This window comes from Marmota marmota, unplaced genomic scaffold (genome assembly GCF_001458135.2).
Source record: "Marmota marmota marmota unplaced genomic scaffold, marMar, whole genome shotgun sequence".
Classification (NCBI taxonomy): Eukaryota; Metazoa; Chordata; class Mammalia; order Rodentia; family Sciuridae; genus Marmota; species Marmota marmota.
In genome coordinates this window covers 40,109,615-40,124,615 of record NW_026000037.1, presented here as the reverse complement: position 1 = coordinate 40,124,615, position 15,001 = coordinate 40,109,615, and the positions used below count along the sequence as shown (strand labels likewise).

Here is a 15,001-nt window from a genome sequence, read left to right as displayed (position 1 = left end):
CCACTTTCTTCCACTTTTTTCAAAATTATACAATACCCCTTTTTCCTTTGAAAATGGATACTTCATTTTCAAAGTCAAAACAAGTCCTTTCTCTCCTGATGTGAGCCCTACTCCTCTTTGTGCTAACTAGATCCACTGTTAGTCATGTGTCTCACTGGGTTCAATCAATTGACTCAAGTTTCCCTCATCAGCTTCTTTCATCTCCATCTGTTGGAAAGGCTTAAGGCTTCAGAATGAAGACAATACCATGAGTTATACTTATTCATGGTTTCTCCTCCCTAGGTTCTTTATTCTGATAGCTTCCGGAAACAAATACAAGGCAAAGCTGCCTATGTGTTGGATACCCCAGAGATGAGACGGGTAAGGGAAACTCAACGGCATATCTCAACGGTGAGTCAAGAATTCTTTAGGGTTGGTTGGACAACCTGTTGGAACATGCAAAAAGAAAAATGGTCATACCATCATATTTTCATAAAGCAAATTTACATTTCAGGTGAAATATCATGAAGACTTTGAGAAACACAAGGGTTGCTTCACGCCAGTGGTGACCGATCCTATCACTGAACGAGTAAAAAAGAACACACAAGACTTCAGTGACATTAACTACCGAGGTATTCAAAGAAAAGTTGTAGAAATGGAACAAAAACGCAATGATCAGGATCAGGAGACTATTACAGGTAACAGAACAAAAGTGACATTAGCTACACTAAGGCAAAATACAAAGGACCTCAATCTTTTTCATTAATTATGAAAGAAAGCCCCTATTATCTCAGTTTGCAAAGATGAAGTCTTCTTGTATCTTATCTTTGTTCTCTTCTTAGGAGAGGAACCAGAGGTAAGCTGATTAAAAGTGATTCATTCTGCCTGTGGTTGTTTAAATTCATGCTTTGGTTTTCAAGTTATTGAAAAAATACAAGAACAACTGTTCTGATTGTTGGTTTTCTTTTCAGGTCTACGTGTCTGGCGTACTAATCCTGGTTCAGTTTTTGACTACGATCCTGCGGAGGACAACATTCAGTCCCGTAGCTTACATATGATTAATGGTATGTTAGCCCACAAGAGGCTTACAACATAAATGTCCGCATATAATGGGCTAGAGTCAGTCACTTTTAGGTTCTTAGGTTCTTTCCATCCAGGGTTTCATTTTCTGAGGTGACCATTGACTAACAGGCCAAACTAGTTCAAGTTAGAAAAAGACTTTGTTTCACTGCCTGAGTTCATGTCTCCTTCAGTCCCTGTTATTAATTTTTCCTAAAGAAAATAAGTATTAAATCTTTGTATTACAGAAATGATGACAACAGATATATAGGCAAAGGAAAGAGAATAGTTCTGACTTAGGAGTTTTCTGAGCTTTTTTGTATCAAGGAAGTTTATTCATTAGTGAAATACCAGCATATCTTTATGCTTTCTGTTAAACAGTAGAATAATATGTAGTCCTTTTCTTCAAAGGACTTATACTCTGGTTTACGGATGAAAACAGACAAGTAAATCCTGGTTATACCCTGACACATACATTTTTAAAGATCTGCCCAGAGTTTCATTGGAACAGAGAGAGAGCACCTACATCAGTTGGAAGTTAGGAAGAACTTTCTGGGGAAGATGAATTTAAATGTGATTACTAGCTATTTGTTTTGATGAGCCAGGAAAATGGGCAAGATGGTGGGAAGCAGTAGTAGTTAGGATAGTTTCTTGGGTTGGAATCCTGGCTATTCCCAGGGTATGATGGCGAGCACCTCTAATCCAACTAGGAAGCTAAGACAGGAGTATCTAAAATTCAAGGACAGCCTGAGCAACTTAATGAGACCTGTCTCAAAATAAATATAAAATAGGGACTGGGATTATGGCTCAGTGGCAGAGCACTTGCCTAGCATGTGTGAGGCCCTGGGTCCTCAGCACCACATATGAATAAACAAAGTTAAAAATCCATTGGTAACTAAAAAATATTTTTTTAAAAATAAAATTAAATAAAAAGGGCTGGGGAAGGTTCAATGGTAGAGTGACTCTGGGTTCAAACCCCAGTACAAGGACTGGTAGGAGAGGGAGACAGAAAATCATGGCTGTACCACTTCACAGTTATATGACCTGTGGCCATTTATTAGGCTCTCACTTATAAAATAATGACAACTACACATCAGACGAGCTGTGAGGGTTTAATCCACAGAAAACTACTTAAAACTATGCCTGGCAAAAAAAATAATCACAACTGAGACTCAATTACTATTAGGCATTACAACCACAGAAATTTCACCTCTGCTATCTCTCTCCCAATCACTTCTTTCCCAGTCCAAGCTCAGCGCCGGAGCCGGGAGCAGTCAAGGTCTGCCAGTGCAATGAGTATCAGTGGGGGTGAGGAAAAGTCTGAGCACTCAGAAGCTGCCGACCACCATCTTTCCACCTACAGTGATGGAGGTGCCTTCTTCTCTGCAGCCTCAACAGGTACAGATGGGATGGTGCCGACTTTACTGGAAAGCGACTGATTGTTTTAACAAACAAAAACTTATTCTAATGACAAAAGACGAATTGTGGGTCATTGTATGAACTTACATGTTTCATTTCCATCCGTTTTATTAGATCCTGCCTTCTTAGAAATCATTAAATTGGGGAAAAAGGAAATAAATACTGCTTGGCTACTAAGCATAGATTAAATGTATAGTGACATTCTCTTTTTAAAACTACTGTTTCCTTCTTTACAGCTTACAAACATGTGAAAACCACAGAGCTCCCACAACAACGATCATCGTCAGTTGCTACTCAACAGACAACATTGTCTTCTATACCATCTCATCCATCTACTGCTGGAGTAAGTAAATGAAGAACTTACTCAAATCACTCTTGTTTTTTGATATGTGAAAAAAAGTCATAGGTATTATATTCTTTTTAAAAGAAAGCTTCTATTTTATATAATGCCCTTTTACTTCACATCTCATGTTAATGGTCAGTATCAGAAGACCTTTATTACTACCCAAACCCAAATTAATGAAAGGCATCACTCAATGATTTTTAAGAAATCATGTGGGCTGGGGATGTGGCTCAAGCAGTAGCGCGCTCGCCTGGCATGCGCGCGGCCCGGGTTCGATCCTCAGCACCACATACAAACAAAAGATGTTGTGTCCGCCAAAAAATAAATAAATAAATAAATATTAAAAAAAAAAAAAAAGAAATCATGCAAAGTATTAGCTTTGGCTCTTTGGTTTTGTGCATAATCTTAAACTGAACCTTTTACTTACTGCCTAGAATCATTCTTCAAGAATGTATATGCATATGTGCATACATGTATTCATGTCATAGCGTATATCTCCCCTACTAACATATAATGAAAATGTATGCTAAATCATGTTCACAGTTCACCTGACTGCTTTACAACTCTTATTTTAAAACCCTGGACCACCTCTTTTATAATGTCACAAAAACACACTACTTAGGACTGAATATGAAGACAAGTATCTTCACTGAAGGACATAAAAAAAAAAGACCTAAATATGTGTTGAGACCCATTGTATTTCTGAAAGGGAATACTGTAAGTTTATCATTTTTTTGTGAAATAAATCAATAAGTTCCAGACAGTTCCAATCAACTTACCAACAAGATTTTTTTAAAACTTGTGCTCTAATCCTAAAATTTATTTGGAAGAGTAAAAATACAGTAATCAACCAAATATAGATTTGGGATGGTAAAAGATATAAAAACAGTTGGAAGTCCAGAAACAGACTCTAAAAGAATTACAAATCAACAGGAAGGGGACGTATTCATTACTTAACTATATGATCTTCAGGAAACTGGTTATTTAGCAAGAAAATTTAAAATAAGAAGATATTCATCTTGCTGGGCATGGTGGTGCACACCTGTAATCTCAGCAGCTGGAGAGGCTGAGACAGAAGAATCACGAGTTGAAAGCAAGCCTCAGCACTGGAGAGGCACTTAGCAATTCGGTGAGACCCTGTCTCTAAATAAAATACAAAATAAGGCTGGAGAGTGGCTCAGTGGTTGAGTGCCCCTGAATTCACTCCCTAGTACCCCACCCCTGCCAAAAAAAAAAAAAGGATTAGATACTCATCTCAAATGATATTTATTTGGAAGCTATGCCAAGTAAATGTAAAAAAAAAAAAATGATCTAAATGTAAAAAATCAAAATTGTAAAAATAGTCCAGAAAAATTAATTACTTTTATAACATTTGGGGTGGGGAAAACCTTCCTAAGCAAGATCCAAAACCTGGAAGTATAAAGGAAAAAAAAAAAAAAAACAATGGATTTCACCATAAAATTTTAAATGTTTCTATAGCAAAAAGAAACATGTTGAACTGGGAGAAAAGACTTAAGAGTATAGATTACAAAAATATTAATGTTTAAAAAGTATAAAATTCGATGACAAATTATTTCCCTAACCCCCAAAAGAAGGACCTGAAAGGGTGTGAATAGACAATTTGACGTAAGAAATGAAAATGGCCACCAAAAAAAAAAAAATTTCACCATGACTAATAACCAGAACATGCAAATGAAGTGAAGTATCATACTTGACCATTAGAGCAAAAGCTCTTAAAAATAAATATGTACATCATTTGACCTAGGCTAACACTTACCTTTAAAAGCTGTTTCTTCCCAGCACATGAGGCGATAGGTTCAATTCCCAGCACAAACAAATAACTTTCTTCAGAAATTATTTGCCCAAAGACAACTAGGATGCTCATTATAGTGTTTTAAAAAAATGGATATGGCTAAATAACTTGTGGTATTACTAAAATGTGAAATTCTCTGTGTCAATCAAAAAGAATGAGAGGTATAGATGAAAAGATTTCCAAGCTATATTAAATGAGGAGAGTATGAGTATTATAGTGTTTTTCCACTTACATTGGGGAAAATGCAAGAAAAAAATTGGGGGGGCTGCTCTTAGAAAGAAACTGGGTATTTTACTTATATTTCAAAAAAAAAATTACTTTTTTTCTTTTTGTTGTTTATATTCTGTTGGATATCTTTTAGAAAACTTTACTACTGATATGCTACCAAATTTCCAAATTGAGAGTTGACCTGTGTCAACCTAAGTAAGAATTAGATTCTCCAAAGCATAAAGACATTTTTTGGGGGGGTACTGGGGATTGAACTCAGGGATAATCGACCACTGAGCCACATCCCTAGCTCTATTTTAGAGATAGGGTCTCACTGAGTTGCTTAGTGCTTTGCAGTAGCTGAGACTGACTTTAAAATTGTGATTCTCCTGTCTCAGCCTCCCAAGCCACTTGGAAGACATTTATTTGGGAACAATAGAGCATTGCAATAATACATATGCTATAGTAAACTATGGGTATATTCAGAGAGGGTGAGGAAAGCAAGGCGAAATTTTCAAAAGCAAATGAGGATTACAGAAAATATTTTAAAACAATAATCCTTTGCTACAAGGATTAACAAGGGTAGAGACATTTTACATTCCCACCAGGAGTTAATGAAACTGAATAGACTGTTGCTGAGCAGATGACCTTGGAGTATTTGCTGTATAAAATTGCAGTGGCCTATGATCCAGGCTGTGGTTCTGGAGCATTCTTTTGTGATAATTACACAAAATTATCAGACAATCGCGCATTAAGATTCCTTCATAATCTTCTGGCTTTCTTTTTTTGGTTAAGGCTTGACAAAAACGACTGTATTTTAATTCTGACAACTTTCACATAAGCAATATTGCTATGGCATTTCAAGTTTTTTTCTGAAACATAGCCTAACTCCTCAAAAGGCAGACAAAGGCTGGGTGTAGTGGCACATACCCATAATCCCAGTCACTCAGAATGCTGAAGCAGAAGATTGCAAATTCCAGGTCAGCCTGTGCAATTTAGTAAGGCCCTACCTCAAAAATAAGAGTGGGGGTTGTGGCTGAGGATATAGCTCAGTTCTTGCCTAGCATGTGCAAGAGCCCTGGGTTCAATCCCCAGGAATGCACGCACACAAAAAAGCCAGTTACATATAAAATAAGCATATTCTCTTTTCTCTATGGGCATACAGTTTTATGGATATATAATGAACACAGAATGAAGTTCATAATTTGAAGTATATAATTCGCTGACATTCATATTTAATTTATGAAGTTGTTCTATTAGCTTAATTTTAGAATATTTCATCAACATTACAAGGAAAAGCAACTTATTCCCATCAGCATTCACTCCCCATTCCCAGTCTCCCTTCTAATTCTAGTCATCTACTACTAATCTACTTTGTCTATTTGGGACATTTCATACAAAATCATGGGATATGTAGATTTAGTACATAGCTGCTTCTTAATGCTTTGAGGTCCATCATATTGCATCATATATAATACTTCATTCCACTGTATGGATATATCTCATTTTGATTATTCATTTATCAGTTGGTGGGCATTCGGGTTGTTGTCTCTTTGGGGCTATTAGGAATAATATTGCTATGAACATGGTCCTACAAGTTACCACACAAAGTTTTCATTCCTCTTGGTTATATAGGAGTAGATTTGCTGGGTCACATGATAACTGCCAAACCATTTTCCAAAATGGCCACACCATTTTACATCCCCACCAGGAGTTAATGAGGGTTCAAAATTTCTATCCCATTTCTCTAAAACCTATTGTTTTGTTGATGATTATCACCATTCTGTGTGAAGTGGTATTTTGTAGTTTTGATATGCATTTCCCTGATGACACTGAACATCTTTTCATGTGCTTATTGGCTATCTGTATATCTGATAGGAGAAATGTCTATTATACACATCATGTTGAGTTGTATGAGTTCTTTATACATTCCAGATGTTAATCCCTTATCAGATAAATGATTCACAACTATTTTATTTCTTGAGTCACTACTTTCTTGGTGATAGTTGCACATTTTTTTTAGAAATTCAAATTTGTGAAATAAGTCAGATTTTAAAATTAGATATTGGTTATTACAAATCCCATAGAATTTTCCATTTCTATCCCCATAAATAGAAAATCTTCCGTGCCATGTACGACTATATGGCTGCAGATGCAGATGAGGTGTCCTTCAAAGATGGAGATGCTATTGTAAATGTTCAAGCTATTGATGAAGGATGGATGTATGGCACTGTACAAAGAACTGGAAGAACCGGCATGCTCCCAGCCAACTACGTCGAAGCTATTTAGGCACTTCAAAAACTCACATCTGTAAGACCTACAACTCCTGCAGTGTTCCAGTTTAGACTCAACACTATTGCTTCTCAAGTTGATGTTTTTTTGCCAATGTCATTTATGGCAGTAACATTTCAATATAATTTATTTCTATATGAACTCCAATAATTCTCCATTAAACCAAATATTCATGTTAATCTGTCCAGTTTTTAAACTAGACTTACATTTTCATTATTTTCTGGACCTGCACATAAAACTTCAGACAACATTAAGTCTGTTAAGTTCTTTATATTAAACACTGCCATTATCAAATTTCCTTTGGGATTTAAAATCAGTTGAATTTCAGAATAGACATTTTAAAAACTCCTGCTGTGTTATGTTATTACTGTGTCAACCCAGAGTCTTTCCCAATTATATAAAAAAAAGCGAACATTATTTCTTAAAAAGAGGCATTCTGGGGCTGGGGTAACTCAGTAGGAGAGCAATTGCCTAGCACATGGGAGGTGCTGGGTTTCATCCTCAGCACCACATAAAAATAAATAAAAATATTGTGTCCAACTACAAGTTTTTTTTTTTTTTTAAAAAAGGCATTCTGAACATGACAAATACACTAAAGGAAAAATGGCAGATATTCATATTTCCCTTCCTTGCTTTTAAATGCTAATGCTTGTGTTCCTAATCCATTTCTAAAATTATAAACCTGGTAGTGAATATAAACTGGTGATAAACTGATAACTAATAAAATTGTTTTCTGCAACAAACTCTGCTGATGGAATAAACTTTATTTTTAATGGTTTCAATGTACTATTAAAATACATAAGAGTAGACATTCTCAATACTGTACATAATGTGTTCAGCAAACTTCCCTGAAGAAATAGATATAGCTATAGGATTCCCAATGAAGAAACATTCACGTCTTACTTCCTGTCTGGTTCCAGAATTGGTAAAGGTGAATCCACTAGGGCTGGCTGTGAGAGAAGAGCAAAATTTATTCCAGAAAAAACTAAGGAATCATCAGTATTTCTGTACATGGAAAAGGGAAGAATTATCCCTTGTTTGAAACATAGGTTGCTAATTTTTTTCTAGGTCTGAGAAAGAACAAGGTGCACTTAAATGAGGTCCAAGTCTTGGAGGACATCAGGGACTTTTCAGGTCCTTTCTTGTACAATCTAGCTATTCAAGTTAGCAAGTGATCATTTTCACCTTCCCAATAAAGCTCTTTTTCTTAAAGAAAAATCTGTGCAAGCCAATCCTAACCTTAGGAGATCCCATCTGTATCTACTGGGTCAACAGCATAGGACAAAGGGTGGAAAGATGAACCAACAATGGCCTAATGCTTTGATGAATGAAAGTTGGTGTCCTCACAGAATTTATAACCCTAACAAAACAGACCTATTAGCTTTCCACTACTGTAACAAAATTCCTGAGGTAATCAACCTTAAAAAAAAAAAAAAAAAAAAAGCAAAGGCTTATTTTAGCTCACAGTTTTGGAGGTTTCAATCCATGGCTAGTTGGTCCTATCATCTTTCAGCCCATGGCAAGAGAGTATATCCAGTATATGGTAACGGGAATGACTGGGAGTGGAAGTCTGTTCATATCGTAGCTGGGAATAAAAGAAAGGAAGAGACCAGAGTACCACAATCCCAATTGAGGGAACACCCCCAAAGGACTATCCTTCCTAAAAAGCTAAAGATCTGCCCTTGTATCTAGGACCTACTCCTACATGTTCCACCACCTCTTAAGAGCAAACAGGGATGAAACCTTAAAAACATGGGCCTTTGGGGGACATTCCAAATCCAAATTGTAGCATCCTAATGATGGGAAAGGTAATCATTCTCACTCCAAAGTCTTCATCTTCACCTAAACTGAGTGAAAACGTTAACAAGGCAGGCAACAATTCCATCATGCACATACTTCCAAACTTTGTGAACACACTGTACCATCAGCACAATGGGTGGTTTTCATTTTCCTACTTGCTTTATAAAGCAAGTAACCAGATATTCAATGTGCAGTTACTAGTACAAAGATAACTACTACAGAGGCACTTTCCCTACAGGTGGAGACTGGATATTGTTATCTGCACAGAATGAACACGTGGCAAAATCAAGATATCACCTAAGATTAAGATTTTCCAGGCTTCAAAGGGAACAAAGAGACATTGGTTTTAAAGAAGTTCTTAAGTGAATCAGTGTAACATCAAATATACCTGCAGTTATTTCTTGTATCATGAATGAGATCCTTCTGAGAATGAGAATGATCCTGACAGTCAATTTAGGCATAAATTGTACATTGTTCTTCATGATGGCAATTTATGCATGTTACTTTAAGACAACCAATGATTTTGAGTACCTTAAGTATCTTTTTCTTTTGCTCTTTTTGGTGCTGGGGATCTCTTCACACCTTGATGCCAATGATCTATAATCAATCTGCGTTACAATGTATATAAATGATTTCAATATACTTAAGTTCTACTTTTCTATTTGATTCAAAGTACCAATAGATGTAAAGCCTTCCTATAAGTTTACGAAGCCTGAAATAAAACTCGGGAACTAGAAGAGATGTAAAGAGAATACTGGGTAGTCTTGGTTAGAGTATCATCATAAGATTTTCTAGTTTTCAAAAATTTTGAGTTGCAATGAAAAAAAATTTCAATGTGTTATTTTAATTTTCAGTTAATAAACATGTACGTTGTATGTAGAGGAATTTATTAAAATTGACCTATTTTATAAATATTCTAATTACTAAAAACCAAGGAGTAAATTTGTACATATATGCACATAAGAAAGCCACATGAAGATGAAGGCAGAGACTGAAGCAATACTAAATACCAGAAATGCCCCCCCAAAACCCAGGAACTGGCACAAATAGTCTTTCTCACAATCCTTATCAACGGGGTACTTTTGTCTCTTTTGTTTCTCAGACTTCAAACACCTAGTCACTTGGATCGTAGTATACTTTACAACAGCCTTAGTATACTTTACAACAGCCTTAGTAAACTAAAAGCAGGTTCTTTCAGTATTAGTTGGTCACATTTTTTTTTAAAGCTATGGATTCAGAAGTCTATGGAACCCATAAAATTATGAATAAATCAGAAAACCTCTTTAAAATCCTCTAAATAGCAAGTCCTAAAAGGAGCAAAATAAATGGTTCATGCATGCCTCTTACTCATTTTGGCTCAGCCAGCAAGCCCCCCACCCACCCCGCAAACAAAAGGGAACACGAGAATTTAGTTGTTATAGGTTTATTTTATGTGAAAGTGCATTTCTTAAAATGTTTCAATAACCAGTTTCATTTGGCAAATAACATCAATTAACTCTCAATGATTCATGAAAGGTTTTATTGTGCATCAAATAAATTCGCCCTCCCTCAATACAGTCATATCAAGCAGAAACACTCACTTTGTAAGTTTAGATCTGCTTTGAACATTTTATGAGCATTACATAATCAAATCTGGCTGCACTCTATTTTTCATCTACTAGTGCAATTAATGAAGGAATTAACAAGTACTCCTATTAAATATGAAATGCTTATGTAAACACTCAGAGTTTACCAACTGACAGTGACAAAAATAGGGTTAATAAAGGACTGAATTCGTTCGTATCAATCTAAATGCATAAAAGGGATATCCGAGGAGGTAGTATTAAAATAGACTGAAATAAATCAATAATTCACCAACACAGAAAGCAAAGTCCTGTGCCATAATTTATTTCACAGGTGTGGTTTAATGTATCAGTGCCAGGTTCTGTTTCCCTCAGACCACCAAAATCCCTGAATACTATGGCAAACATCTCACTATACTTTTAACGTTTGAGGAAAACGTGGGCTAGGGATTTGTTTCAGTGGCAGAGCACCTGCCTAGCATGGGTGAGGCCCAGGGTTCAATTCCCCACACTGCAAAAAGAAAAAAAAGTGGGTTATTCTTAAAAAAGCACTGGTACTTCTTTGTATATGTGATTTTGAGCAGTACTCAAAGACAAAATTGTATCAGGGGAATCCACTTTGTAAATGAAACCTAATGTGTGTAACAGAGGAGTCCAGACCCCAATCTGTAAGCGAGGATACAAATAACCAAACTGATCACATACCACATACAAACAAAATTATCCTCTATAACAGGGAATGACAAAGGGCCAGCGATTTTAGGAGACATGGATCTGACTACTCCATTCTACCATTTTATAGGAAGACAGTACATTAGTAAGCATGACTGTGTTTCAATAAACTTTATAAACACTAAAATTACATTTTCAAAATATTCTTTCAATGACTTCCAATCAATCAGAAAAATTGTAACAACCAGTTGTAGCTCAATGGCAGTCCAAAACATAGGTGGCAGCTTGTAGTCTGCTAATTCCTGCTCTATAAAAACTTAGTATAAAGACTGCCATCCTTCAGTTTCTGTATTTGTAACCAATTCTCTTAATTCCATTTTCTCTTAGAAAAACATTCTATAAAAATAAGATGCCTCAGAAACTTTTACTCAATTATGTATAAAAAGTTACTACACTACATTCTATTTTCAGCTCATGATACTCTTCTTTAAATTCACGTGTATGACACTGGGGAATCACAACCAGGGCCTCATGTGTGCTAGGCAAGTGCTTCCTGCTATAGGAAGAGAATAAGTTACACAGGCCTTTTTCTTCTTTATGGTACAAACAATTGAAAATACTGCCTTCAAAAGGCTGGGGTTGTGGCTCAAGTGGTAGAGTGCTCACCTAGCATGCATGGGGTACTGGGTTTGATTCTCAGCACCACATTAAAAAAAAAAAAGATATTGTGTCCAACTAAAACTAAAAAATAAATAAATAAATAAAAATTGCCTTCAAAAAATCTGCATGCACACACATACACACACAAGAAATTTACAGTCTCAGTGAAGTGAAGGGGTTGTCTTTTATCCTTATAGTATTTGTTTTCCCCAGGGGTTTAACAGCTTAGCCCATCATGTCTGGACTTTAAGTGCTATTTGAAGAGAACAAAGCTTACTGTATAAAGGAGAAAATGGTTAAGATCCTATTATATAATTCAACATATGTTCCAAAAATTGAATGACTGAATGAAATTTCATAATTCTGCAAGACTAATATCTACACACCCTCAAACCTGAAGAACTCAGATTTTAATGAATACATCCAAAAGGCAAAATGTAAAGTCAGGCACATTAACAGACCTACCATTAACTCAGCCATCAACCCCCCCCCCCCTGCAAAAAAGCAATCAATAAATCTTGATAAACCAATTAAAGATACCCATTACTTAACTTTTGTCTGCATTTTCTGAAGCACACTGAATGAAGTAAGTTCTTACACACAGGTAATTTAAATCTGTGAAAGAAATCTGTTACCTAAACAGAATTCTAAGAAAGTCACTTTTAGAGGATCAAACTGTTCAACTCTTATCTTTCAAACTTCACATTATAATGAAATAGGAATTCCCAACCACAAAATCTCCCAGCAAATTAAGTCACCAGAGATACTCAGAAAAATGACAAGGTGTGACTGTCAAATATGACTTCGTCATAGAATTACTAACTTAATTACTAAATGAGTCTTAGGCATAGTGTCTGTCTTCAAGGCTTATTAATAATGAAGAGTCATAATACACACAGCAAGGCTTAGGGAGTGAATGTATTTCTAGTATTTGAAAATCTACATTAATATTAACACTCCCAAAATGAGAACATAAGCCACGTGAGAAAGCACTGTCTAATCTTATACCTAAGAAGATTCTATAAAGTTAAATCTAAAGATTTAAAAGTCTTTTGTGAATCTATTTTTAAAAATAATTCATATTTTTAAAAAGACTCCCTGAAGAGGAAAAATTCTACCCTTAACTTTAAAAAAAAAAAAAAAAAAAAAAAAAAGCTAAGGGCATGAATTTCAAAGCTATCGTGTAACATTTTCTCATTTAGAATACTTTAGAAAATATATATATTTTTTTAAAAAAGTGGTACTGGGGATTGAACCCAGTACCTGTGCATGCTAGGCAAGCCCTCTACCACTGAGCTGCACCCCCAGCCATTCTTTATTGTATTATTTTGAGACAGGGTCTCACTAAGTTGGCCAGGCTGACCTTAAACTTGTAACCCTTCTGTCTAAGCCTCTGAAGTCATTGGGATTACAGGTGTGTGCCATTGGGCCTGGCTAAGTTCATGTTTTAACTATTAATTAAATATAAAACTAATTGTTGTTTTATATGAAGATACATAAGCCTACAAATATCTGCAGCAAACACATGAAGCACTTCTTCTGTCCACACAGATATTTCAATATTAAATATATACAAAATGTTTCTAGTAAGGAAAACCAAGGTATTCACAAGAAGCTGCAAAAAAATTCATGCAATTAATGAAGGCTGAAATTTATAAATTAAAAAGTCATCTACACATAATGTACAAACAGTCATGCATTTAGAAAGGAATACTATGTCTAATAAATTTTCACAGGCTGCTGCACAAATACTTGCTAATTCAAATGAAGGGAATCTGAGAAATTCTACAATAATATTTCTACCTCAAGAAATTAAAACTTTTGGTATTTTTCCCGAAATTGTCCAAAGGTGACATTTGTGGGGAAAAAGTCCCAGTTTTTTTACATCCCATTTGAGGCCTTTTACAAAAAACAAATTTCCTGAACCTCAGGCACAATATATATATGAACAATTAAACAAACAAACTATAAATGTCTTTATCAGTTTAGCAAAAATCAAATAAAAATTTTCAACATTAAAGTATTTTGCATTACATGTTTAACCAAAATATGCATGGAGTTTAAAAATATGAAATAAAATGAATGCTTGTTTCTGCTTTTGCTTTCAAATCTAAATACGGTATTTAAAATTTCTTGAAAAACTATAGCAGCCAAGTAACAATGGGGAAAAAAGATCTTACTTAATGATCTTACAAAACTGAACTTATTAAGTCACTGCCCTTCACAGGTTTGAAATGTTATCAACCTTGAGGTCTCCCCTTTTAAACTGATTGATAAAACAAGTCTGAAATATACCAATCAAGAAATCTGGGGATGTTTTAAAAAATTCAATTTCTCTTAAAACACTAAATGGAATTTTCATGGGCTGTTGATCTCCATCGTGACTGCAGATTTTTTATTATAGAGTTTGCCATAGTACCAAGTTTCTCATGCATTTCAAATAGCTGGCTTCCTGAATAACTGTGGAGATCTTCTGCATCCAGTTGAAGAGCAAGAGCACTAATCTGTGCAACAAGATTTTTAGATAATGGAGTTTCAAAGGGAACAGGATCAAGTAAATCTAAAAGAAACAGAAAAAAGAACACATTAAATGTATACCAGTTAAAAAATTAAATGTATGTGTGCATGTACATATTCCCTATCAAATATAATAAGTTTGTAGGATTCAATTTGAGAAAGTAGAATGAGGGGTCCCTCTTCTCAAAGGAATAAGACCGACACAAAAATCTACTATGACATATTATTCTGTGCTAGTAAAGTTATTATCATAACTGTTAACAGAATATATATTCTATATCCTTACTGGAGATCTTAAGGACTAAATGTTGACAATTAAGAAAAAAACACCTGAAATCCAAGAAGTTTTTCATGTACTTGGCATCAAGGAAAAAAATAAAAAACAAAAAACTTGTTGAATAAGGCATAATTAAATTAAAACTAAAAGCATAACAAAATATTTATTCAAGAAAATCAGCTTGTGTTCTACATAAAATTGTCACACTATGCTAACATATACCTGAGGCAAGTCGTTCTTCATCAGTTGAGAGAGACTTATTTTCTATTCCATTTACTGCTTTTTCAGTAATATCAAAAATTGGAATCTCTTCTAATCCACGAGATTTTACCTTGATTATACAGAGCAGTAAAAAACAAAAATCAGAAGTTACTTTTCATAGCAATAACGGTACAAATATT

General features: G+C 35.0%; 2 protein-coding genes and 1 non-coding gene across 6 annotated transcripts in view; 2 read left to right on the top strand and 1 right to left on the bottom strand.

The window, feature by feature from the left end:
* Neb (nebulin) overlaps positions 1-8,031 on the top strand; it is a 200,620-nt gene extending 192,589 nt beyond the window's left edge. The window contains exons 152-157 of the mRNA XM_048812256.1: positions 283-390; positions 494-677; positions 951-1,043; positions 2,284-2,436; positions 2,694-2,800; positions 6,936-8,031. Of these exons, the coding sequence (XP_048668213.1) occupies positions 283-390; positions 494-677; positions 951-1,043; positions 2,284-2,436; positions 2,694-2,800; positions 6,936-7,109 (819 nt within the window). The 3' untranslated portion in view covers positions 7,110-8,031. The remainder of the gene's footprint in view (positions 1-282; positions 391-493; positions 678-950; positions 1,044-2,283; positions 2,437-2,693; positions 2,801-6,935) is intronic.
* LOC125619500 lies at positions 7,988-8,106 on the top strand. Its single transcript, XR_007351051.1, has one exon. It is a non-coding gene; the product is annotated as a small nucleolar RNA SNORD22 (small nucleolar RNA).
* A 2,213-nt stretch (positions 8,107-10,319) lies between these two features.
* The window catches only part of Rif1 (replication timing regulatory factor 1), a 60,838-nt gene continuing 56,156 nt past the window's right edge, over positions 10,320-15,001 (bottom strand). For all 4 annotated transcript variants that reach the window (XM_015479174.2, XM_015479175.2, XM_048812257.1 and 1 more), the window contains 2 exons: positions 14,823-14,931; positions 10,320-14,366 (listed from right to left, as the gene is read on the bottom strand). In XM_015479174.2, the coding sequence (XP_015334660.1) occupies positions 14,152-14,366; positions 14,823-14,931 (324 nt within the window). In that variant the 3' untranslated portion in view covers positions 10,320-14,151. The remainder of the gene's footprint in view (positions 14,367-14,822; positions 14,932-15,001) is intronic.